Here is a 27,372-nt window from a genome sequence, read left to right as displayed (position 1 = left end):
ACTTCAGAATTCTGGGGACCTGATGTACAACATAACCGGCTAAATTGTAAACCAAATATCTTTTAACACTAGCAAGGGCACTGATTGGTGGATTTTCTCCCTGTACTGAAAGACTTTAACAACCACTTTCAAAAATAATCTTTTCCTCTAAACTTCCCAACACTGATGCTTTTATAAAGATTTTATTGCAGCCAATTGCCATTAAAATATGTTTACATGACTAATTACATTAAACAGAATTTGGTTAGTCCCATCTGTCTTTTAGTACATGTCGCAACATGATATAAGTCACAAGTCTTCTCGCATAGTACACATGTACATTCCTTTCTCGGGGTGTGAGAAGTTTTGTTAGCACACATGTGGTGATGAAAACCGTGTGTTGCTAATCTAGTCACTATGTGCCTGAGTTCATAGTTTGCCTTCATCCAATCCATACTGGTCATAGCCTCTGTGGTGTAAAATGTTTCCCATATATCTCCCTTCTTGGTGTGCAGCTCTGTTTGTAACTGGTTGAATGCATCTGTAGATGGCAATGTTAATTTGTGACGTAGTTCTTCTGTATAGAAGAGTTCTTTTGTCATCTCGTAACATAGTCTTGAAGGAGAGAATTTCAACAAACATAATACCTTTTTCATGTAAATTGCTTTTACACTTTCAATGTCTCGAATATTTCTTTTAGTGAGATGTTCCCATATCAATTCTAGTCTGACTGGGCGAGTTGGCTGTGCGGTTAGGAGTGCGCAGCTGTGAGCTCGCATCTGGGAGATAGTGGGTTTGAATCCCACTGTCAACAGCCTTGAAGATGGTTTTCCATGGTTTCCCATTTTCACACCAGGCAAATGCTGGGGCTGTAACTTAAATAAGGCCACGGCCGCTTCCTTCATTCCTAGGCATTTCCCGTCCCATCATCGCCATAAGACCTATCTGTGTCAGTGCGACATAAAAGTAAAATAGCACCAAAAAAATTTCTATTCTGTACGCCATTATCAGGGATATTTTTGCATGGAACAATTTCATAGTGACTTCAACCTGTGACCATTGTTGAACGGCAGTGTACAGAGATCAGTGAAGCTGCAGAAGTCCTTGTCGTGTGATGTTGTTTAATTCTGGTACTGCCATCATTTTGGGTAAACAAAAGAAACATTTAAAGACTGAAGAATTTATGTGAATTAGAAAAAGTTTATTTGAAGAACGTATTGAAAGTTTATTTTTTAATTATTGAATGAAGAAGAAGAATTACTGAACTAAATTGTATTATCATTTTATTTTCTGTAGGCCTACATCAAGAACTGTAATTTTGAAGAGGGTTTGAAAAATTTAAAAGGATCTTTATATTTGAGGCAGCCTATACTGGAGATGTAAATTTTAGATTGCAAAATTGCTGGGTTTCATAAATTCAACTCTCTTAAACTGGCCATATATGGTCATGCAATTGGATTGGTCAGAAAAACAACTTTTCTAATTGGCAAAAACGGGAATCTAGAGAATTTCGGTGTCCTATTGGTTACTTGTGATCTGTCCATTTCCGGCCTTTTGCCAGCTTTGCATGTGTGATGAGTGTTGTCCATGTCTTTTCCATCTGACCATCCTCGTGAGTGCTTGCACTCAAGGGCTACCCCTCCAGGGGTCCCCAGCCTATCTTGGTAAGTGCTATTTCTATGCTTTTTCTATTATGTTCGATTTTATTTAATTCCTTCTAGTGTTTCGGTATTTTCTTGTTTAATATAACTTTCATTGATTTAAATTCAATGTGTCAGAGTTTACTCTAGATTCCCGTATTCACTAATTTCCCTTTTCTGAATAAATTTTTTGGCAGACAGTCACCTGCACCTTGATATTGGCAACTTACTGTAATTCTGCAACTTACTATGTTAAACCTTGTGTTTTACAAATTTACTTATGTACCTTGATTATGTCTTTAGCTGGGTTTGTTGGATTTGTATCTTTTGTTAATTTTACTATATTTGAGCAAAAGGATGATTATTGTGAACCTTTTCTTCCCCATAACGTCATACCTTCCCGCGGACCTCAATAGGGCCCCTTCACGTTCCACAATCCTTTCCATAGTTGTCATTGTTAGGCCTGTAAGTTATGTTTACCTTGCATATGGTTTGATTTTGCGTACCAGTATCTTGATAAGTTGACCATCTCTTTTCCAAACCTTAGATGTGAAACGTCACTATTTTGAAATTTTTCTATTTTTCCTATTTTTATTATTATTAAGAGTACCCACTCATTTCCCTAATTCATATTATTTATTTTTATTATTGTTATTCAGTAGGCCCCTCAACAGGTGCTACAGAAACCCTTCCCACCGAATCACCTTTGTCAGCGTAGTTGCAGTAACCACTTTTTTGCTTCAGTGCCCTACATGCAACAGGGCTCACTAGGGTCTGGTAACCTCCTGTTTTGTTTTGATGGTGAACTGCTTGACGGTAGTGTGTCAGTTACCCTTCACATATCTTTGTGTCCAACTTTCACCTCTTACATCTACAGTACGTGGTACTCCATAGTTTCCTTACCAGTTGCTCACAATAGTGCCATTTATTCTCTTGTGATATATATTCCTACAATGGCATATGAACAGTTCACAAACCATGCCATTTCAAAAATACTGCCAACCTTGACTCAAAAACTGCAATTCCAGGAGTTCTAATTGTAAATATTGTGGCATATCTTCTGGGTTTAGAAGTAATGGCCTTACAAATGCATTGACTTTTTGTAAATAATCTTATTGTAAAGAAGAGAAACTGTGTGCACTCTTTCTCCCTGACACAGCTCCAACCACATATCCCTGCCCAGGCTTTGAGGTAGTGGCTGCAATTTCACAGTGCATTACACACTGAGACTACGATTGTGACGTGAAGTGTGTAGGCCTACCATGTGAATGGCCTTGAACTAGGTATTTACTCAATAACTCAAATCTCAAGCTTGTCAGTCAACTAATTATAGTCTCACCACACAATTGTTTGGTGTATGCCTAAGGTGTGCCACCTTAAATATCTTCTTCCATAGTGGCTTCAGATATTCCTGTCATGTTCCTTCTATTGTTTGTGATATAATTTAGATACATTTTGTATATTTCATGAATATTACATTATTTTATTTTTATTTTAATCTGTGTATGACTGAATGCTGTCTTCAAAACATGCAGAGTCATTGATTTAAACCTCAAAATTTCTAACTTGTTTCATAAGTGAAGATGTCTGAAAAACATTGGATTGTTCCCAGTTAACCTGTAACTAACCCACCTCTCTAAGTATATTTTTAGACTGGCAGTAGAAGTTGCTGCTACAGCAGAAGATTTAATATTTTATCTCTAAACACACTGTTGTATGTTCCCAGTTGGCGGAAGATGTGGGCAAAGAGTTGGAAGTCTTTGAGGTACCACATGAGTTGCTCTCATGCCCACTAGCAGAGAGGCACGCTAGTCATGCTTGGCTCACGTAGTTTAGATTTAGTTCTTTACACTCATTCTTAGCTGCTCATGGATGATATACCAAAATGGTAGTGGTTCTCAAATTATGATCATAATTTCTATGTTGCATGTGATTAATGCACAGATCCAGATGAATAATTTTGAATAACATATGAAAAATATATAATTACTGTACCAGAATTTAACTTCATGTATGTAAATCATCAGTTGTAGCCTCCAATTAACATGTTGAATCTTGAATAGATTGAACAATTTCAGTGAATGAACTCAAGAGAAATAAAAAGAATCATATCACAAAAGCTGAGCTTTCCAACTAAGTCTAGAATGCTACTTTTTATCACTTTGAATGTTATGTACCATTTTATAACAAATTTTTTATAAGAATTTATTTCTGGTAGTCAACCTATTCAATAAAAAATAAGGTGATAAAGATGATGCTTGTTGATTAAAGGGGCCTAACATCTAGGTCATTGGCCCAAAAAGTTAAAGCTATCCACTTAAACTTAAATAGTGTGCACAGTCATATTAAAACTATGTTTCAACCCTATTGGGTTGTCTTCAGCTAGTAATTGTGGGAAATACATCTTAAAATTCAAGAACAACATATTTTGGACAAGAAAATGATTTTAAAAAATTTTGGACATTAACATATTAAGAAGTTTTTAAAAAGCAACATGCTGTGTTTTTGTTTGTCTAGAAAGTTCTTATATGTATAAGTCAATGGTACCATATACATAGCTCTCGTTGAGAAATGCTGATCTAATGCTGGTTGTTAAAACAAACAATGCTGGAAAAAAATTTTTAAGTTTGTGGTGGATCTTGTTGTCAGACAGAGCATTTCTAATTATATAAGCACCAATATGGAATGCTGAATATGTTATTAAGTGACAGTATAGGAAGCAGGAAGTCAAGTAAGGATGATATAAAAATTTTAGCCTTGAACTGTAGAAGTACTCTAAAGAAATAAATACAATTAAGTAATTTTTATAGATACCATATATATTTAACAGATATTGTATGGTAAGGAGTAATATTATGGATGCAGACATTTTCTCACTGAACTGGGCTGTTTATTGTAGAGACAGATTAGGAAAGATAGGAGGGTGAAAGAAGAATTTGTAAGCTACGAAAAAGTTAAAAATGAGAAATATGAAATCCTTGGTGTAAGATATATCTATAAAGAAAATGATCATCTTGATATTTTTTGGGTGTATAGACCTGGCAAGGCTGGTGCTGATGCTGTTGTGGAATTATTTGATAAGATTATAAGCTAAGTGGGGAACAATACAGAAAGGAACATTATTGTAGCAGGTGATCTCATTTTGCCAAATGATAACTGGGAAGAGAATGAAAATGACAGAAAGCTGAACCAATAAGTGCTGAATAAATTAATATAGTAAGGACAGCTGAATCAGAAAGTGATGGAACCAATTAGAGGGGAAAATATAGGCAGGGTGCTGATAAAGCCAGATGAGCTCTATAGAAAAACTGAGGTGACACATAGTAAAAGAGATCATGATTATTTTTGTTGTAGTTAAAAATAAATGTGATAGAAAGGAAGGTTATAAAAGTAGTAGAACTGTTACCCAGCATCATATGGTGGATAAGAGATACATGGAGAATTTTTTAAAAAGCAATTGTGAACAGTGGGAAATTGTAAATAAAAATGTTAAACATCTTATAGGATGGGTTTAAAACAATCAATCAGTCATCAATGATCTGCATTTCGAGCTATCACCCAAGTACAGATTCCCTATCCTCATCCTATAAATGAATATTTGTCCCAATTTGTCCTCTTGAATTCCAACTTTATCTTCATATTAAGATCTTTCCTACTTTTAAAAGCTCCGCTCAAGCTTATTCATCTACTAATGTCATTCAGTACCATCTCTCTGCTGAAAGCTCGGAACACATCACTTAGTCAAGCATCTTGTCTCATTACTCCAAGGCCTTCCCATCCCAAATTTTGTAATATTTTCATAATGCTACTCCTTTGTAAGTGAAACCTAATGGTGATGATACATTATAGACATTTTTTAAAATAAGATAATAAACAAATAAGAATGAAAAATTATGCAAATTCATGGACAACTATAGGTGATAGGAACAGATGGACAATAGAATATGGAAGGTGCTGAACAAACCTGCCGAAGAATGTAAACTTGTTACACTTAAACTCATGAAGTAAAATGATCAGCTTCTTTAAAATAAAGTTTACGAAGGTTATGCCGAAAGTTTTTAGCAGCGCGTAAACCATAATTCTGAGAAGAATGGGATTATTTTCATTTGAAAGAGCAATGTTTTTTTACCTTGGAACATGCGCACGCAACCCCTCCTAGCGGTAGTTCCTCCACAGTGAGGGAAGAAAGCACAGGCAGTACTGAGTCGGACACAGTGCAAGATGAATCTGTCGCGCTGCGATTTTCGAGCAATGATTTTTTTATGATTATAAAAAGAAATTAAGTGCCGAAGAATACCATTCTTCTTTGCTGTGTGTTTTTGGTGAGGCTGTTCCTTCTAGAGCCACAGTTGGAAATTGGTTTCACGAGTTTTCAAGGGGTCGGCAGTCAATTGAAGATGAACCTCGTCCAGGTCACCCAGCAACCGCTGTGACTCAAGAAAACATTGATGCTGTGAGGGAAATGATCAAAGCAGATCCACATCTTACATTTTGTGACATTGAAGGGACCTTAAATATTGAGTCAAAAGCAGCGCAGACCATCGTTCACGATTATTTAGGCCTACCAAGAGATGTGCCCCTTGGGTGCCACATTCCCTGACAGAAAGCCAAGAAGAGGAGAGAGTGGACTGGTGTCATTTCATGCTGGAAAAATTCAATGGAGGGCAGTCCAAAGACACCTACAATATCGTCACAGGTGATGAAACATGGGTCTACCATTATGACCCTGAAACGAAGAGATAGTCTTCTGTGTGGTGCTTTCCAGGGAAGGAACCACCCACAAAAGTTCGACGAAGTCGGAGCTCCAGAAAGAAGATAGTGGCAACTTTCTTTTACAAAAATGGGGCATCTCACCTCTGTGACCTTGGACACACGTCGTACAGTCAATGCTGAATGGTATGTGAATGACTGTCTTCCCAAAGTCCTTGCCACTTGGAGGTCACACCACCCAAAGTCCAAGAGTGGGCACCTTCTGCTGCATCACGACAATGCATCTGCACACAGGGCTGCCAAAACAATGGACTTTTTGGAAAGGGAAAAAGTGTGAGTGTTACCTCATCCCCCCTACTCACCTGACCTGGCCCCATGTGACTTCTTTCTGTTCCCTAAGACCAAGGAAAAAATATGTGGGCAGCGGTTTTTGTCAGATGATGAGGCCATTGCAGCATATGAGAGTGCACGAAGTGACATCCCGAAAGAAGGTCGGACTGAAACGTTTTCTAAGTGGTTTCATAGAATGGAAAAATATATACGTGCTAATGGAGAGTATTTTGAAAAGTTGTAATTGTTGTTTCGCAAATAAAAAATTTTTCTCACACTCTGCTAAAAACTTTTGGCATAGCCCTCAAACACAAGATACTTTAAGTTCATTTAGAAATAAATTTAACCTTCAAAAAAAGGTATGAACAAGAGGGGACATAGCCCAAAGATATTAACTGGTACTTTTGATGCTGGGTGCACTCTGATACTTGCAAAATGATTCAAAGAAATGACATACTTACTTTCGAGGATAGTATGTCAACCAAATCTAACTGACAACCATGCTCACAGACATGTGAGGGTTTATAGCCCTGCTCTCAGAACCCGTGTGTTGTCCTTACTGATGCAAATCTCCACTGGCTTAAAATATTATCATCTAAGGGGTATTTTAAATCACAACAAATTAACTGCTAATGAAAGCAAGAAAATTGAGCAAAAAGTATTAATTTAAAAGAACATCAAGGGAATTCTTGAAACATAACCATACAATTACGTCCATTTAATGGATATGTACCATGAGGTAGCAGCATATCCAATATAAAACATATTCTGAAATTGAAGATTCTGTTATGGAGAGGGTGAGTCCCCTTTTACTGGAAACAGGCAAACAAAGAAAAATACAATAACTTGGATTTAAAATTACAAGTTATTGGTAAGGTTGCCTGCTCCCAAAACAAATTATATCATAGCGCTGAAAAGCTCTATTTTGACACAATTAAATCATTGAAGATGCAAGACTGCTCAGTAGAATTCCTGTGAGAGATAACAGCTACGTTAAGACCAGTTAAGTTAAAACATGTTAAAAAAGAACTTACATTATTCCGCAAAGTCAGCTCAAACTTCTCCGGGACTGAGAACTCAAATAATAGATGTATGCTCTGACAGTGAACCAAGATGAGAATCCACGATGCTAACTTGTGTCTTAAGTTATTAAACCCCCCAGTTTGGATGCTCCAGAACAACAGAATCGGTCGACCAATCCCATGCACAATTTCAACTACAGCAGACCTCAATCTTTTTACATGAGAGTGGAAAATTTCTCACACTCTCCAAATACCAACCAGAGGACATGGAAACAAGGACTCTTTCTGGCACCAGCAAGTTGTGAAAATTAAAGTTGCAGGCCTTCCATGGAGTGATCAAACAGTTCCCCTTTCCATTTTAATGCACAGAACAAAGAATCAGTTTCCTTTATAACAACAAACCCACGCACTATATAAACTGGTACAGTTGGAAAATAGCCAGAAAAAATTGTGAAGCTTTCCTTTTGAATAATTTCCAGTTCTCGTATCAAGTATAGTCCTGGTGTGGGTCCCATACACAGGAACCATACTCTAATTGGAGTCTTACCAGAGACTTATACGTCCTTTCTTTTACGTCCTTACACAACTCCTAAATCCCTTCATAACCATGTGAATAGTTCTGCAACCTTTCTTAACAACCTCTTTAATATGATTACCCCAATGAAGATTATTCCTTATATTAACACTTAGGTACTTACAGTGTCTGCTATGAGGTAGTATCATCCAATCAATACAATACAGTAATTAAAACTGAGAGGATATATTCTCTTGGTGAAACTTACAACCTGACTTTTCATCCCATTTACAATCATACCATTGTCTGCTGTCACTCTCACTACATTGTCTAGGTCCTCCTGCAGTTGTTTACAATCTATACAACTCCTTTTCTACTCTATACGGCATAACATCATCCACAAATAGCCTTATCTATGACTCCAGTACTTTTCTGATATCATTTATAATACAAGAGAATATAAAGGTCCAATAATACTGCCCTGTTGTACCTTTCTCTTAATTATTACAGTATCAGATAACACTTCACCTACTCTTGTTCTATTTTCTAGAAATTTAGCCAATCCCTTAACCACTCTTTCCTCAAGTCCAATAGTGCTGATTTTGTCAGTAGTCTTCCATGATTTAACCTATCAAAGGCCTTGGATGCAATATAATCCATTTGTCCTCCTGAATCTAAACTATCTCCTATATCTTGCTGGAATCCTACAAGCTGAGCCTCACTGGAATAACCTTTCCTAAACCCAAACTGAAAAAAAGATATATATGTTTACTAGTAAATGTACCTGTGCTTCGCTACGGTACTCTACATTGTATACGGATATCAAAGTAAATTACTGTACATGAAGTGAATAAGATTTTTAAATTGCATGTCTCTTGGCATTGTCCGAGAAACAGCATTGGGAAGTCCACAGGCGATGTTTCCAATGTAAAGCGCGACTTGCAGAGTTGCGATGATAACAGCAGGTCTACTTGTCTACTGCAATTCATAAAGGAGTTGATAATTTTCATTTAACAGCAGGCCCCATTGCCTACTGAGCTGCCACAATCAATTTGGGGAGTTTTCGTTACAATGGCAGGCCCCATTTCCTACTTTCAGATAGATTACAGTTGAGGAACTTTTATTATATTTGCAGGCACTTTCTCTACTGCGAGTCGAAATTGAGTTGTGTTGTTATCATTATAATGCCAGACGCATTTTATAATGCCAGTCAGCTTACTGCCAGTCACACCGAGTTGGTGAGTTTCCAGTATAACAGCAGGCCATTATGCCTAACGTCAGTCACATTTAGATGGGTAAATTTGTTTATAATGGGAGGCACCCTTGCCTACTGACAAACAGAATCGGGTGAAAGAGTTTTGAAAAAAATTGCAGGCTAACTTGCCTTCCGCTTGTCGAATTGAGAAGGGAATTATTCATTACAATGGTGCACAGGAGTTAGAGGAGGACCCCATTCTTACTGCCAGTCAAAGTCGATGTGGGGAGTACTGATTACAATAGCAGACGCCCTCCTGCTGACAGTCACTATCGATTTGTAAAGTGTTACTTACAATGGCAGACACACCCTTTCTAGATCGCTACAAATTGACTTCAACGAATAAATATAGATTGACATACAGAAGTATATGGATGTTCACCTTCATTTACAGAACTACTGCTCCAAAAAAAAACTTCATATCGAAAAACGGATTGTACGATAAGACGCCTCAGGCCTCATTTAGCTATATAAATGGCTGGCCCTATGACATGTTCAAGTATCTCATCTGTTTAAAGGTAAGATTGTTTTAGAAATGTTGAATAGGGTGAAACTGGTGTAAGCTTTTCACATATTGAATTACTTTTCAGATATTTATGTGACAGCTTCAAACATAGAATTTGGCTCACGTATGGCTACTGGGTTGGCCAATATTTGTGTAGAATTTGTTGATCCTACCTTCCCTATAAGTGATTCAAACTATCAATTATACGTGAACAAAGTGCAAAATTAAGGTACAATCCATAAATAGAGCCCAATTTAATGTATAAGGGACAGAGATATGACAAAAAATCATAGGACCAAAGTTGTAGATCACTCCAAATTGAGTGGAAACTGTGCCATCCGTTTTGTGATATGACTTACAGTTTTGCCAACAAATCAAATACCTCAAAAGGAATGTCTGCACAGTCATTAAAATTGCCTCCATATTTCGATATCTTTGGGGGTAAAAAGTGAAAAATTTGAACATCTTGGAATTTTTCCGTCGGTTAGAGGCTAAAAGGCTAAAAGGCCAAATTACAATTTTCTAGCTCATCTAACAGATTGTGCCGCCATCTTGATGGGGGAAGGAGGATAAAAATGATAAAAGTGACTTTGGATAAATTATATGACTGCGTTCTTATGCTGAGCCCTAAATTTGAAACCCCCAGCATGCCCCCTTCAGGGAATTTTGAGAATTTTCTATTTTTCTGAGGATCCTGGGGCCATCAGCTTCTCCAGTACCAAGTTTCAAATTTCTGAGATTTCTGGAAGTGCCTCACTAATTCACGTCTATTTTCATTTTTATATATTCATATACACATTGCTCCAGACCGACTTGCTTTTATATATATAGATGACAGATAAGCATGAGCACGTTTAAAAGTGCAGACCTCCACTTCGAGATTCACTACTCCTAAACGGTACATTGTATTAACAAATGGTTTGCGCCATCCTTCTACATGTTTGTTTCTAAAGTATTTCATCGTATCTCCCATCTTTATGGGTTAAATTTATTTTTTTTTTTTTTTTTTTTTTTTTTTTTTTTTTGCTAGGGGCTTTACGTCGCACCGACACAGATAGGTCTTATGGCGACGATGGGATAGGAAAGGCCTAGGAGTTGGAAGGAAGCGGCCGTGGCCTTAATTAAGGTACAGCCCCAGCATTTGCCTGGTGTGAAAATGGGAAACCACGGAAAACCATTTTCAGGGCTGCCGATAGTGGGATTCGAACCTACTATCTCCCGGATGCAAGCTCACAGCCGCGCGCCTCTACACGCACGGCCAACTCGCCCGGTATGGGTTAAATTGAGTTTGAAAATTTGAATAGGGTGAAATTTGAGTACATTATTTTTTGCATTCTTATGTATAAGCTAGAAACATGAAATTTGGTCCAGGTTATGGCCTTTATACTAGCAAGTAGAATTAGAATATTTAACAAGTTTTTTGAGGGAGAAAGATTCCCTAAATCATGGCAAGAAGGAATCATCTGTCCTGTAAATAAGAAATGTGGGGAAAGATCTTCTCCAAGTAACTATGGAGGGATAACAATGTTAGATTCCTTAAGCAAGGTATATACAGGGATACCAGCAAAAACATTAATGAATTGGGCAGGGGGGTGCTCGATCCTATCAAGACTCCAATCAGGATTCAGAAGGGAAATGAAGACAAGTGATAATACTGTATAAAGGCAATAAATACAATAATAGGTAAATAAATTACGAAATGATGCAAGATGTACATTGCTGCAATTGACTTAGACAGAATGTTTGATTCGGTAAACAGACAGGCTGTCGTCCTCAAGTTGGGGCAGATTGGAGTATCAGTGAAAATGATAAGAGCAATTGATAACATATATTTGGAATTTAAATGTTCTATCAAATTAAAAGGTGATGTAGTAGTGGGGGAGATAATTTCAAAATTGAGTCTTAACTCTTCACAAGCAGAAACATATATATATATGCTCTACATTTCTTTTTCACCGGGCAGAAACATATATATATATATATATATATGTTCCATTCGAATTTCACGTTTTTACTAGCCGAGGAGGTACACAAATATGCTCATAGATGGCAGAAGTTCCTTCAACTCTACTGATAAGGGAAATCTCCTCAGTATCTTGCAATACTTTTTCTCCTGGTAGTGAGAGTTTCATAATACACACGTTGTGTGATACAGTTTTTTTCGTGCCCATACTTATTACATATTTTGGCAGTTTTCCAGTGAAATAGTGTTGCAAAAACGGATTAGCGATGCCAATATAGTGTCAATGTTGGATAATACAGACAAAGAAGTGTCAGATTTTAGTGATTTAAGGTCAAAAATTCTTTCTCCAGCTTATCTGAGAGTAACAACCACACAAGTGACACTGGCAGCAACAGAACGCATCTGACGTAAGTAATAACGGTCCTGGAACTATGACTATTATTCTCGTTCATAATATTGATGAAGGGCTAATGTTGTCATCAAACTTTGGTGCTGAAACACACCCTATTGAGTATTTATTTATGTTATTTGTGCAGAGTGTGGGTTCAACTTCTGTGACTATCCTTTGACTAATTTTTCTACTTTTTGATGAACAAAAACACAAAATGAAACCAAAACATGATTGAAAGTAGCTTTCTGTACACATATTTCATAACAGTAGACTAATGTGTAACAAACGGCTTGGGCTCTGCATTCAAGAAATGCGTAATTTGATCACTACCATCAGCTTTCCTGAGAATGATTTTCCATGATTTCCCATTTTCAGTTCCAGGCAATTGCCAGGACAGCTCCTATTTGTAGTCCATGCACAGAAACATCCTGACATAGGCTGTCTCTAGTCTAATCCATTTAATATTGCAATGCTGACGGCGTTCAGCCCTTTAGATATTATGAAGAATCTGCCCAAACAACTCTATCTGAAATCAACTCACACTGGAATAAAACGCTAATAACTAATACACACACCTATATCTAATCTATTTGTCCCTCATACCTATCTAATGTATATACAACACTTAGCTAGGGGCTTTAACATGCACACAGCCCAGAACGTATTTAATTTTACTTAAAATGCAAAAACAAATGCCACTCTGGCTTACATTTAAACATTAATGTACTTTAATGTACTTGTTTAATTATACTCTAACTAGTGCATCAAAATATTACTTCACATGCTTATAGAACAAAAAGACTTAACTTAACAGCTACTTCTCCACCACTGATGATTCACATGACCGCTACGTCATGCGTGCCTACCCCATGATGGTGGTACACAGCACAGGGATGAATGTCCTATGCTCGACTCCTTAATTCTTCATGGTTGTTGCCTGCTTGATGTTGGTCATATCTGGAACTGTTGAGTTACGTCAGAAACATCTACTTCACCACTTAGCATGTTCGTACACACGATTACAACCTTAGTATTAGCTACTATTGACTATAGCCTCCGCTCAGAAATGAGTCCCATCTGTGCGGCACTAATTTAAGGGAACCAGCCCAGTTGTAATCAGTCCTTGGCAGGGGTTATATTTTAAACAACATGCACACATTATCAACACAATTTGCATACGCGTTAAAAATTTACTTATACTATTTTATATCATCACTAGCTCTTGTGAGCTAACTCACGGCAATTGTACATTAGTCTAACAAAAATTTCACAAATAAATGTCTAGTTGGCTCGCGAATTATGCCACGCCGCACTTGATGTTTCAAAACAATGGGTTAATAAGACAATGAGACAGTAAATGCGCGACTGAGACACAATGAGCAAATGTCAAGTTAGTGTCAAGTGAGAATCGACTGAGAACCAACTCTCCTACCGTGCTCGATAGCTGCAGTCGCTTATGTGTGGCCAGTATCCAGTATTCGGAAGATAGTAGGTTCGAACCCCACTGTTGGCAGCCCTGAAAATGGTTTTCCGTGGTTTCCCATTTTCACACCAGGCAAATGCTGGGGCTGTACCTTAATAAAGGCCATGGCCGCTTTCTTCCCACTCCTAGACCTTTCCTGTCCCATCATCACCATAAGACCTATCTGTGTCGGTGCAATGTAAAGCAACTAGCGAGGAAAACCAACTCAGAGTGCTTCCTTTCTTGCCACAGAATTTATAACCTTTAGAGGACGCTAGCTTTGAGGGTAATCCCCGTCTAACAAACCATTTTCCTTTGTAAAAGCCAGCCAGATGTCAACGGCTGCTCCTGTAAATACGCACTTCTCTCAATCCAGCACAAGTAAATTATCGACTCCTGGTACTCGATAATTCTGATCTTAATTATGTGTGGTGTCAGATCTGTGGAATTTAGCCTAGTGGCAAATTAATTGATTGATATTCAGATTATTCCAGCCCTGCGAAAGAGAAGTTTGTCAACCTGTGACAATTGTTCTGTACATTTCCTTGTTTAAATCTCACCACTTCCAGGTTGTTGCGCTTGGGTAAGCTACATCATAGGGGTCTAAGTGATTGAAATTGCGGCTTGCGGCTCTATTCCAACTCAGGGAAATTGTTCCTTCTGGAGCAATATGGGGTTGTCACGGCCATCCAGGGTTCTTTCCTTCATTCCCCGCGACTATATGGCGTGCTAAATAAAATTATGCCACAGTGTTATTATAAATAAATTGAAGCATATTATGACATGGTTCATTACCTGTTGTCTTAATGGTAAACGTTTGTCAATAATGTTAATTCATGTAAATGTGCATTTCAATTTTCTTTGACCAACCTATGATTGGTTAAACATTCTGATATATATTTGATATAAATGAAAATCCACTGCCTGTTTCCAGTCATTTGACCGGGTCAGGAATGGAATGAATGAAACCCCCTTCTAGCGGCGAGGATGGAAATTGTGCCGGCTGCCGAGGCCTGTCACACTCCTCTGGGGCAATGATTAATGAATGATTAATAAAATGAAATGATAGTGGAGAGTGTTGCTGGAATGAAAGGTGACAGGTAAAACTGGAATACCCAGAGAAAAACCTGTCCCGCCTCTGCTTTGTCCTGCACAAATCTCGCATGGAGTGACTGGGATTTGAACGACAGAATCCAGTGGTGAGAGGCCGGCGTGCTGCCGCCTGAGCAAGGAGGCTATATATTTGATATATATATATTTTATTTAGTATGATTTTAATTCATGTTTTTAGTTTAATAACTCTATTTCACCCAATTGCCTGCATTTTTATTCACTATATTTACAGCAATTAGAGGTTTTTAGTAATTAGAGATTCCATTGCCCACATCCGGACGTACCACGTGCTTCTACCCTGAGCTGACAGGATACAGTACAATATGGTTAATAAGAGAAGCATGAAGGAGTTCTTAAATATTGATTATGATCTGTGAAAAATAGTAAATAAAAATCTAAACAGCCTCTGGGATGAATTTAAAGCAGTTGTTGAGGAATGCAAAAACAGATATAACTGGGCGAATTGGCCATGTGATTAGGGGCACACGGCTGCGAGCTTGCAGCCGAGAGATAGTGGGTTCGAATCCCATTGTCGGCAGCCCTGAAGATGGTTTTCTGTGGTTTCCCATTTTCACACCAGGCAATTAATGCCGTGGCAGCTTCCTTCCCACTCCTAGGCCTTTCCTGTCCCATCATTGCCATAAGACCTATCTGTGTCGGTATGACGTAAAGCAAATTGCAAAAAAAAAAAAAATTAAAAACAGGTATACAGTATATACTGTACTTTTAAAGGTGGTAAGAATGGTAAAGACCCACTATATTATAACATAAAAGCAGAGAGATTAAGGATGAGGTGTAGGTTAGGTTGAAACTGTAATGGTTGTGAAAATAAAAAGAGATTGAAAGAACTTACTAGGAAATGAATTTAACAAAGAATCTGGCTAAGAATAACATGATGGCAAGCATAATTATTGGCAGTCATATTAGTTTTTGTGAAAAATAGAAGGGTATATATAGGTACTTTAAGGCATAAACAGGTTCCAGGAAGGACATTCCAGGCATCATTAATGAACAAGAGGAGCATATATGTGAGGATTTACAGAAGGTAGAAGTATTTATTCAGCAGTATGTAAAGATAGTTGAGTATAAGGATGATGTCCAGATAGAGGAGGTGACTAATACCTACAAAGAACTAAAATTTACCAATGATAATAAAGAGGTTTACAAAAAGATACAGAAGTTGCAACTGGAATTGATAAGATTTCTGGGGATATTCCAAAGCAGTGGATTGCAATATTGTACCATACCTGAAGTTAATATCTGATTAGGCTTACCCTTTGCATAATGAAGCTATTCCAAATGATTGGAGAATTTCTGTAGTAACCCCACTGTATAAAGGAAAGGATGGTAAACATAAAGCAGGTAATTGCAGGGTAGTTAGCTTGACATATATTGCATGTAAGCCCTGCAGAAACATTCTTTCCGATTATATTAGACAAGTTTGCAAAATTGATGCTTGTTGTTTAAAGGTGCCTAACATATAAGGTCATCAGCCCTTTTGCAAAATTACTTTGTTTGATAGAAGACAGTTTGGGTTTAGGAAAAGTTATTCCAGCGAGGCACAACTTGCAGGATTTCAGTAAGATATTTTAGATTCAGAATGCCAAATGGACTGTATCAGTATTGACCTGTCCCAGTCTTTTGATAGGGTAGGTCATAGGAGATTACTGATGAAAATGAGGGCTATTGGACTAGACAAAAGAGTGATTGAGTGAATGGCTAAATTGCTAGAAAACAGAACTTGAACACTTACAGTAGGTGAAGCATTATCTGATCCTGTAATGATTAAGAGGATGGTTCTACCAGGCAGTGTTATTGGACTTTCATATCTATAATTATAAAAGGAAGTGTCTGTCTGTCTGTCTGTCTGTCTGTCTGTCTGTCTGTCTGTCTGTCTGTCTGTCTGTCTGTCTGTCTGTCTGTCTGTCTGTCTGTCTGTCTGTCTGTCTGTCTGTCTGTCTGTCTGTCTGTCTGTGATGCCCAGCAAAATCTACAGCATGCAGAGATCTGAAATTTTGAACATAGGTAGATGGAAAGGGGTCCGAATGTACCTCGAAGCCGGAATTTTCATTTTCGCTTCCGTTGGTGAGTTATGAACGAAAAACCATTGGAAAACGTGCATTCGGATATGACAGTCCAACGTGCTGTCACCAAGATTAAATGCATAGAGTCGGTGTCGCTAGGCAACGTACATAAGATAGTTAGAGGACACAATATTCAAGGAGCCATTTTACATCCAGGGCGTAGGAAACCATTTTTGGTCTTATATAGTGTGAGAGCGTATGACGCTGTTGATGGTGATTCGTCCGTCGGATCGGGCCGTAAAGTCTTGATCTATTCGTGAGGAGTGGCTATGTGCCGGCACCCGGCACCGGGTTTCATCCTCTTCATTCTTACTATCATATGTCATTCATTTCTTTTCATTAACTCATCTGATTAGGTTGACGTCATGAAAGTCATCCGGTCGTAAAAATTCACTACGAAGATTCATCTCACTTCATACTCAAACCCCCTAGCAAAGATTCATCTCACTTCATACTCAAACCCCCTAGAGAAAGGGGACTAGGGTTGGACACTTATACATTTAGAAGAAACATATATGACACCAGATAGATGATAATAATAAACAAGGAATAATACATATATCAGTCAGGATGCCATTGTAAGTCCATGGAATTGGCCATTTTCCTTCAATCCATGATGTCTGTCTGTCTGTCTATCTGTCTGTGTTCATGTGTGTGACGCCCAGCCAAATCTACGGCAAACGAAGATCTAAAATGTTTGTCATAGGTTGGCACAGGTTTTCACTTAAGACGCATGGCTGTGTCTGAGAGCAATTCTTGCACCAAGACATGAAGCTGCCAACGTCATCAACAAGCAACACTCACAAGAATTATCCGGTTTCCTATAAATTGAAAAGTCTATCGACACGACATGTCATACAGATGAGGCAGTCAACTACACGACAGAGATTTTGAACAATTTGGAGTCACTTGGAGTACCCTCGAACATCTTGGGGTGGACGATAGTGGCACCGACTTCTCAGGAATATGAATCCTTCCCTCTGCAATGAACATGGCTCTGAAACTGATGACGAATATTATTCAAGCCACCATCATGACTCAGCATGCCGCGGGCGAAGTAGTATTCTTCGGACTGTAAGTCCATTGAGTAGGAAGCCATTTTCGGCCCGCGACACGCAATTTACATCAAAAAGATGTGAGTTAATAAATATAATGCTTTAATTCGCTTTTAATAAAGAGTTTAGAAACATCTAACGGTTGAATTACTAAACGCGGGCAAAGCCGCGGGCACATGCTAGTTTTTATGTAAAATGAAATGAGTACAGAACTGGATTCAGACAAGACATTTTTCAGATGATGTTATACTGTATGGAGTAATAAATAAAAGACACAGGATTGTGATACTGGCCCCATGGTGTAGGGGTAGCATGCCTGCCTCTTAGCTGGAGGCCCCGGGTTCAATTCCCAGCCAGGTCAGGGATTTTTACCTGCATGTGAGGGCTGGTTAGAGGTTCACTCAGCCAATGTGATTACAATTGAGGAGCTATCTGATGGTGAAATGGCGGCCCCGGTCTAGAAAGGCAAGAATAACGGCCAAGAGGATCCGTCGTGCTGACCACATCACACCTCGTAATCTGCAGGCCTTCAAGCTGAGCAGTTGTCGCTTGGTAGGCCATGGCCCTTCGGGACTGTTGCATGATGGGGTTTGGTTTGGTTTTTGCGGGATTGTGAACCACTACAAAACAACCTCAACAATATTATGAGATGAACGACAGAAAATGGTATGTTGGCAAATTGGTTAAAAAGTCATGTTGTAAGTTTCACAAAGCAGAGAAGTCCTCTCACTTTTAATAACTGTGTTGATGGAATGAAAGTACTTCATGGAGACCACCGTGTAAATACCAAAGTATTAAAATGAGGAAAAATTTTCATTGGAGTAATAACATTAACAAGGTTTTAAATAAACTTTATCAGTCTTGTGGTATTGCAAGGTGCTCTAATATGACAGTCTTGCATTGATAGATTTACTGTTATGTAAAGGAATTCCTGCAGGACTAAATTCCAGCACCTCAATGTCTCCGAAAACCATAAAAGTAGTTAGTGGGACGTAAAGCCAATAACATTAGAAAATGATTAATAAAGGTTACAGATCTCTTCAAATAGTTTAAAAGTATTGAGTGCTTGTAGGGAGAATGTAAAAGAGAAGATGTATAAATCACTCGAAAGACCCTAATTAGAATATGGTTTCAGTGTATGTGACCCTCATCCAGATTACGTGATTCAAGAACTGAAAAAGATCCAAAGGGAAGCAGCACGATTTGTTCTGAGTAATCTACAACAAAAGAGTTTTGTTAAGAAAATGTTGCAATCTTTGGGCTGTGAAGACTTGGCAGTAAGGAGGTGAGCTTTTCAACTAAGTTGTACGTTCCAAGCTGTTACTGTAGTGGAGAGATGGTATGGAATATCATTAGTAAACATATAAGTTTGAGTGGTGTTTTTAAAGGTAAGAAAATAGGAATATGAAGATATAACTGGAATTCAAGACGATAAATTTTTGCTTATAGGAAGAGCAGTTAGGAAATGAAATAATTTGATAAGGGAGATGTTCAATAAATTTCCAACTTCTTTGAAAGCGTTTAAGAAAAGACTAGGTAAACAAGTGATAGGCAATATGCTGCCTGGATATCAACCTAAATGCAGATCATTGATTGATTGATTGATTGATTGATTGATTGATTGATTGATTGATTGATTGATTGATTGATTGATCGATCGATCGATCATACAAAGAGAAAGAATAATTAGAAGTATGACAAACATTTATTACTGCTCATAGTATTTTGCTTATTATTTTGAGAATTGTGAGAAGCATTCAGCATACAAACATTCAGTATCCTGGATCTGTTGCTGTAATAACAATGCAGGAATTACTTGTTGGCTGAATGGTCAGCGTACTGGCCTTCGGTTCAGAGGGTCCCAGATTCGATTCCCAGCCGGGTCAGGGATTTTAATCTTAATTGGTTAATTCCAATGGCTCGGGGCTGGGTGTGTGTGTGTGTGTGGCATATTCAACATTAGAAATCATCCTAGGTAGGGCCCTCATCTTCACAGACATGCAGGTCGCCTAATAGGCCATCTACTAGAAAAAGACATGCACCAGGCCTCTCCGGAGGCCATACACCATTATTATTATAATGCAGGAATTAAACCATCTTTATTAGATTTGATAACCACTGCCATATAGTTATTAAGACTTTCTTTGAGATTACATTTGGTTTTTATGTAGTAATTTGATGTGCAGCAAATATTTCCATTGGCTTTTCTGTGTTTTACAAGCATATTGCACTTAAATCAGAAACAAAAGCTATTAAATATGATTCCATTTTGCTAGCACCAATTATGGTAGTATTGTATTCTAAGGTCTCAGACAAAGGAAATTTTGAAAATTACAAGTATGAACTCATGATTAAAATAATATTCTTGTTATATGTGTTTGACTATGCAGCATAGTTGGTTAGACTCTTAGCTCCTGCACTTCAAAATATTAGGATTAAATTTTGGTACTATCAGTTGAAAGTTTAAGAGTTTTGTTATCACTTTTAAGAACTCTTTTACAAGATAAAATTCTAGCACCTTGGCATCTCAGACTATCTCCAGTTATAAGCATTCAATATTTGCTGCAGAACAAGATTTGTATAATTGAAAACAATAATGATTTTCTATTTTTTAAATGTAATTATCACTGAGACCTTGGGTACAAACCATATTTCAGCTTACTTTTACCATATTCGAGTGCAGAATTTTGAACTTATAAATCATGTTTTAGCAAGTATGAAACTAGAATTTACATATAATTATAACAATCCAGATTTCAGGCATGTCAAATATATCTTTGCTGACCTCCTTTAAGTTTTGCTCAATGCATCTGCATGTTGCTTCATTTTATAGCTTTATAAACAATTTCTGACCTTTGTACAGATGTCAAACGATCCACATTCAGATTTAAGTACAGTAGATACAGAATATTTGAAGTGATCTATTATGATGCTTTGCCTTTGCTTATGAGTATACTGAACTTAATTTTAGGCTACTTGAAAAATATATTTTCCAGTTGTATGTTTTTATTGTTGTCTTATTTCTCTTTCATCATATTGGCTCTTTTACTTCTTATTTCTTGACAAACAGTGGTTGACTTCAAATTCTGGAAAAAACATCTATCTGTGTACTTGTTAATTGCAATACCTAGGGAATCATTAACAGTCATTTCAGTGGTGAGTGTAGATAAACAGGATTTATACTTAAACAGAACAGATCTAAACAAAGAGTGTGTATGTAAGAGGTGCAACTGAACTGACTCTAAAGAAGGAAGTATGCTCCAGTACACATTAGAAGAAGAAACCTATATCTTCCTTATTTACTTCATTGTGCACGCATCTCTGCAGCTCAAACTGTAATGGATGATGTCACGGTCGTCATAGTAGCCATCGAGCTAATCTCCGCCCCTGGAAGTGTGAGAGGAAGACTACTTCACTTCTCCAGTCTCTGTGGCCAAAGTCATACTGCGTTTACTGCCAGAATAGTAAAACTTAGGAACCATACAAAAATACAGAATCATGTTTCTATTAAAACCAACATATGTGATAAGGAAAATAAATGTTAAAAACAGTTCTGGTAAAAATAAATGGAGAAGTACCACTTTACCTACTATGCCTCAGTAGCTGCCCCTGGAGCCTGTCATAACCTACCAGTGAGATTTATATTTTGTGAACAATATTCTAGAGTATTTCTAAGATATTGTTTCAGAAGTTTGTTTTCTTTTTCACAATCATTCCTTTCTGTAAGAGTTTTTCTCACTTTTGTACTACTCATTATCATGAAAGCTCTCCTGAAGACATCCGATAATAGAGAACAGTTTTTTTCAAGAACTGTACCACGCAAGCTGACCATGTAGTTTGGGTCACATAGCTGTGAGCATGCATTCAGAAGATGGTTTGGAACCTCACTGTTGGCAGCTCTGAAGATGGTTTTCTCTGGTTTCTTATTTTCACACCAGCTGGAGCTGTACCTTAATTAAAGTTATGTTCATCTCCTTCCCAATCCTAGCACTTTCCTATTGCATCATCACCATAAGACCTGTCTGTGTTGGTGTGCCATAAAATAAATACTGTAGAGAGAAATTTTTATTTTTTCAAGAACCAATTTAAAACCCTGTACTGGTACATATTCTGAACCTCAATTGAAGGACCACCTCTCTTTCCAATCAACAGCCTCTTATTTTCTTGGTCTAACTTCTTTAAAAAGAACATTTTCACAGTTAAATCTACTGTACAGTGTACACATTATGTTTCTAAAACTTAAATGATGTTTGTCTGCCATCTGAAATAATTTACCGTAGTGAGCAAACAGGTGACTCATAAGTCCTTTGCCACATTCATTCTAGCACTAACTGTACAGTACCATTCTTGTGTTGTGTAAAATAAGATTAGGGTATTCTGCCCTTAAGTAAAGACAGTGTCCAGGAAGATTATGAGCTCAGGGTTTCCCAATTCAGTTGTACAAAAAACCAGTTTCACTGAAAGATTGTGTAGGTGCTGAATATATCATTAGACTGGTTAGTTCATTTAGAGAGAGTCATGAAATTGGTAACCGAAAGTGTTTTATAAAGAAACAGAGCTCTATTTCTTAGTTTCTTTAAAAGGCAGTGATAAGCAAATTGTGAACACAAACTGTCTTAAATGTGAACTAATGTAAATAAATTACACTTAAACATTATATGCATTTAAATCACATATCTATTACAGTATTAGCACTTAAAACGATTTTAAAATGCCTACCCCTTTCAACTGTTATTGATTCTTTTTCACAATCATTCCTTTCTCTAAGAGTTTTTCTCACTTTTGTACTACTCATTATCATGAAAGCTTTCCTGAAGACCTCCCCTAATAGAGAACAGTTTTTTCAAGAACTGTACCACGCAAGCTGACCAGGTAGTTTGGGTTACATAGCTGTGAGCATGCATTCAGAAGATGATGGTTTTGAATCCCACTGTTGGCAGCTCTGAAGATGGTTTTCTCTGGTTTCCTATTTTCACACCGGCTGGAGCTGTTTCACTGATTTAAAAAATGTTCAATAACTTATGTTAAAGGAAAGAACTTGGATAATATTGTTCATTTATAATTTATCAAGTACACCATGATGCAAAATTTCATGCAAAATATCTTCAACAGTTTTTAAATTATGACAAAAACCATGTGTAAAAATGAAATATTAAAAAAATGAGCAGCAAACATATCACAAGTGAGCAATGTAGTGTAGATTTTTTCACCAGATTAAAAAGGAAAGTATATATGCTGTAAAGAAAAAGTTAAATTGAAATATCCACTTTATTACCCACTAAATTATGCTTATAACTACTGTAAGTGATAATAGAATAAGAACATCAAATTCACCACAGCCCCTTCATAAGCCTTCAAAGTATATCCCTTAAACTTGTGTTTTACAGTCTCTCAGCATTAAAATCATATTATAAAGAGGAGAAAAGTAAAGATAGGTAGATCATGTCATTGCAGGTGTATCAAAACCCAATGACCTTCACTGTGATGGATGTTGTGTCACTGAGTTCTAGAGCAGCAAATAATTTCCACTTACACTATTCAACATTCGGCTAGCCATGCTGAAATTTTTCCAATTAGTTTCTCAAACATTTGCATGACTAGATATCTCATCAGAAATCTACTTGTGCACAGATTATATTTTCATGAATAAATTTCACAACTGTTGGAACATGACTGTCACAAAGACATGGTGGAAATACTACAAAGGTAATCCAAAAAATAAGGTCTCCTATTTTCTTATAAATACATAGACCTATTTATTTCTACAATGGTCTACATCATTTTACAGCTTGAACATTCAGCTATTTGTCTACGTGATTACCATTTCGGTCGATGCATTTTTGTAGACGGTGACAGTTTTTGTATGCCCATGTCATACCAGCTTGCCGCCATGCTGTTCAGGAAGTTGAGAGAGTCTCTTCGGGAAACCTCAGGAACCAAAGTGCAGAGATCATCCACGGTGATCCGCCGATCTTCACGCCTGATTTGCTCAACCTTCCCAACTGTCTCGACGGAAATTGTTGGTCTCCCGCTCCTTTGTTCGTTCATCGTGAATTTCAGTCCGACCGGCTGCAAACTTTCTACACCATTTACGAATATTTTTGACATCCATGCATGACTCACCATACACTTCCATCAATTGGCAATGGATTTCAATCGGTTCAGTACGTTTTGCGTTCAAAAACCAAATAAATGTGCGCACTTCGCACTTGGCAGTAACATCCAACGGGAGCTCCATTCTCAACAGCTGCCAAGTCAAGACTGAGTGCCTCAGCACAGCGTGCGCATGTTTACATGCGAGCGCGGGAAACACTCTTCACAATATTGTGACCAACAGCCACACGAACAGAGTTCTGTATTTATTTAAAAAATAGGAGGCCTTATTTTTGGGATTACCCTCGTATATTGATGTTCCAAAGGGATCCATAGATCAACCACATGGTGTTATTAAGTGGCATTTCAATTTTCTGGATGTTGGGCCTGTTTACTTATACAAGAGTGGAGTACATAGCTGTACAGGAACCAAAGCTAATAGCTAACAATGAACAATTATTATTGCACTATAAGCCCATGTTACATTATACACTTTTTGGGCAGATGCAGTTTCATATTTCTGCATTTGCATTACTCCTTAAAAGTTCTTTTTTTTTTTTTACTGAATGGTCTACTGAAAGTCACACCCATGTATGTGTGATACCTGTCATATTTCCATAGGTTACTATTTAAAAAAAAACACTTTGAGACCCTTCCTTGCTATGGAGTCATTTATCTGAAAGGAATAGGCTTCAGTTTTATTCATTTCAGTTACAGTCTCTATCAGATACATTTTCCAATCACTGTCACTACAGTTTTTGAGTTAGTATAGTAGCTTCTCACTTGAAGTCATATATAGAAAAATTTATAGGAACACACAATAGGATAAACATGACAGGTCAGGATCAGAAGAGGAAGCAATAGAAAGAGTAAACAAGGACAAATGTGAAAACCTGAAAGGATGAAGACAGTTTTCACATTTTCACACTTCTTCTTCTTCTTCTTCTTCTTCTTCTTCTTCTTCTTCTTCTTCTTCTTCTTCTTCTTCTTCTTCCTTGAAACTCCTTATGCTGTTAGGTGCCAGATTCTTTTGGCCACCATGCATATACTTTGCTATCCTGAGCAAGGTGATGCATCTCTGGTAATGTTTTTCCTCATCTAGCTGCCAGCCTCTCTGCATATTCTTCCCACTCCAGCCTTGGGTGTCTTCCTAGTCTTCTCTCTAGTCATGCAGCAATCACTGCCCTTACTTTCCTTTCATTTCCCATCCTACAGACATGCCCATACCAGCAAAGTATCCTCTTCTCAGCTGTCTCACTTACCAATTTATGTTGGAACCAAGTTCAAATTAGAAATAGGAGTTAAATAGCATTACATTATAATATATTCTGTACGGTACTTTCACAGAAAGTTGTTCCAGAAATATTAAGTTCCACAGGAGACCCTAATGCAAAAAATAACTGTCTCAGCAAAGGGAAGGGAAGGGAACGGAAGGGAAGGGAAGGGAAGGGAAGGGAAGGGAAGGGAAGGGAAGGGAAGGGAAGGGAAGGGAAGGGAAGGGAAGGGAGTTTCTGATTGACTTAATGGATATTAGGCTTCATAAGGAACCACAGCAGCTCTCTTTAAGTGTGCACTCCTGCACAGCCACCAGTGATAATTCTGTAACAGCTTAGAGGCAGTACTGACATTCCTACTCTGTTACTTGTTGGCTGGTTACAGATATTCTTCAGTTATTCTGACTTTGTGTTACGATTACTGGTAGTAATACAATAGCATAGTTTCTCAAAAGAGTTCTGCATGGTCTTTCCACTTTGTTTCATGTTTCTCACTGTTTTGTGGGTAATGAGCATAAGAAGAAAATAGTCCTCTATGGTCTTATTCTGTGTCACAGACCATGTAACTAAATTTACCTGATACGAATTATGCGGAAGAAACTCAGTTATAGGGGAACAGTTCTTAATTTGAAAGAAAGCACCCAATAGTAGTAGTAGTAACAACAACAACAACAACAACAACAATAATAATAGAAGACAGTGCAAAAAGAAAATATCAAAATTCTACCAGTGCATGTAGTTCTGGTAGTGTTTTTGGTACTCAAATATTAGGTTCTGAAAAGCCATTGTAAATACCATCTCATGTACCTGTCCCTCCTGAATCTTCATGATTGATTGCAATATATGGGGCAGTGAGGCAACAGTCGCTATCATCATTAATAATAATAATAATAATAATAATAATAATAATAATAATAATTGTTACGGAGTTTTCCGTGGTAGTTAGAGGTGAAAGAAGGTGCGGGGTGGTGAATAGGTCTCAGGCTACGAAATTAAAGTGAATTTAAAATTTAACAAGGTTATATTTTCTTTTCAAAATCAAGAAATAACAAATATGGCAGGTACAGAGTAGCAAGGCAACAAAAGTACAATTACAGTATTTACAGGATTTGGGCTTCGACCCCCGCGATCACAATCCTTGAGCAATCAGCTCAGTTTTACCCCAAACACAAGTGTCAACAGAGAGGGGAGAACCCCATTCATACCTAGGAGCACTTGCTCCAAAATACACAGTAAGGCCTCCTTGAGGCGCGCAGAAAACAAAATTTTCGGGAAAAGAGCAACTTGCTCTCAAAATCCAGGCCTGTCAAAGGCCACACCTAATTCTACTTTCAAGCTGTCCTCTCAGGACATATACACAGGGGTAAAATACCCAACCTACTGAGGTCGGTTAAATGACAAGAAGGTTAATTACATGACCTCTAAATCAACAATTTGAGAGGAGGCGATTTGCACTCCTAATGTATTTGTTTCAAAACCTAATTTGGCTCTCGGCCACTGATGCAAGGGCTAATCCCATACTAAAGAGGTGACTTTAGAAATTGACAAATTTACATAATGTTAAGGAAGAATAGGTTGAGAAAACAAGTTCACCTCAAAACAATATGAGTGGGAGCTCGAGAGGGTTAAGCACTCTCTATCCCAATATGTAGTTTAAAAGATAGAATAGATACAAGTTCCTTTACATTTAAGGAAAGTTACATAATGGAAAAACTTCGGACCCGCCCCGAGAGTTAAACTGCTGAGCAAGCAAGAAAAGAAGTAATTAATCGGCCATTACCTGGTTGTTGACTGCCGCCGAAGAAAGAGGCGCTTCCCGCCCCCTGCTATGTACTTTACACACGAAAAGATGGAACAGAAGTGGCCCGGAGACCCTAAAATCAGCAGTTTATATACTCTCGCGGAAAGTTCGAGGCGTTAGGGGAATGAGAACACCCTCCCACAAACTCTTTATTGGGTAGGATACAGCAACATATTCAAGT

General features: G+C 37.7%; 1 protein-coding gene across 1 annotated transcript in view; it reads left to right on the top strand.

The window, feature by feature from the left end:
• The window catches only part of unc-13-4A (BAI1 associated protein 3), an 824,271-nt gene that overhangs the window by 608,057 nt on the left and 188,842 nt on the right, over positions 1 to 27,372 (top strand). The window contains exon 15 of the mRNA XM_067148123.2: positions 3,346 to 3,384. Coding sequence (XP_067004224.1) covers positions 3,346 to 3,384 — 39 coding nt within the window. The remainder of the gene's footprint in view (positions 1 to 3,345; positions 3,385 to 27,372) is intronic.

Source organism: Anabrus simplex, chromosome 5 (genome assembly GCF_040414725.1).
Source record: "Anabrus simplex isolate iqAnaSimp1 chromosome 5, ASM4041472v1, whole genome shotgun sequence".
Taxonomy (NCBI): Eukaryota; Metazoa; Arthropoda; class Insecta; order Orthoptera; family Tettigoniidae; genus Anabrus; species Anabrus simplex.
This window is presented reverse-complemented; position numbering and strand designations above follow the sequence as displayed.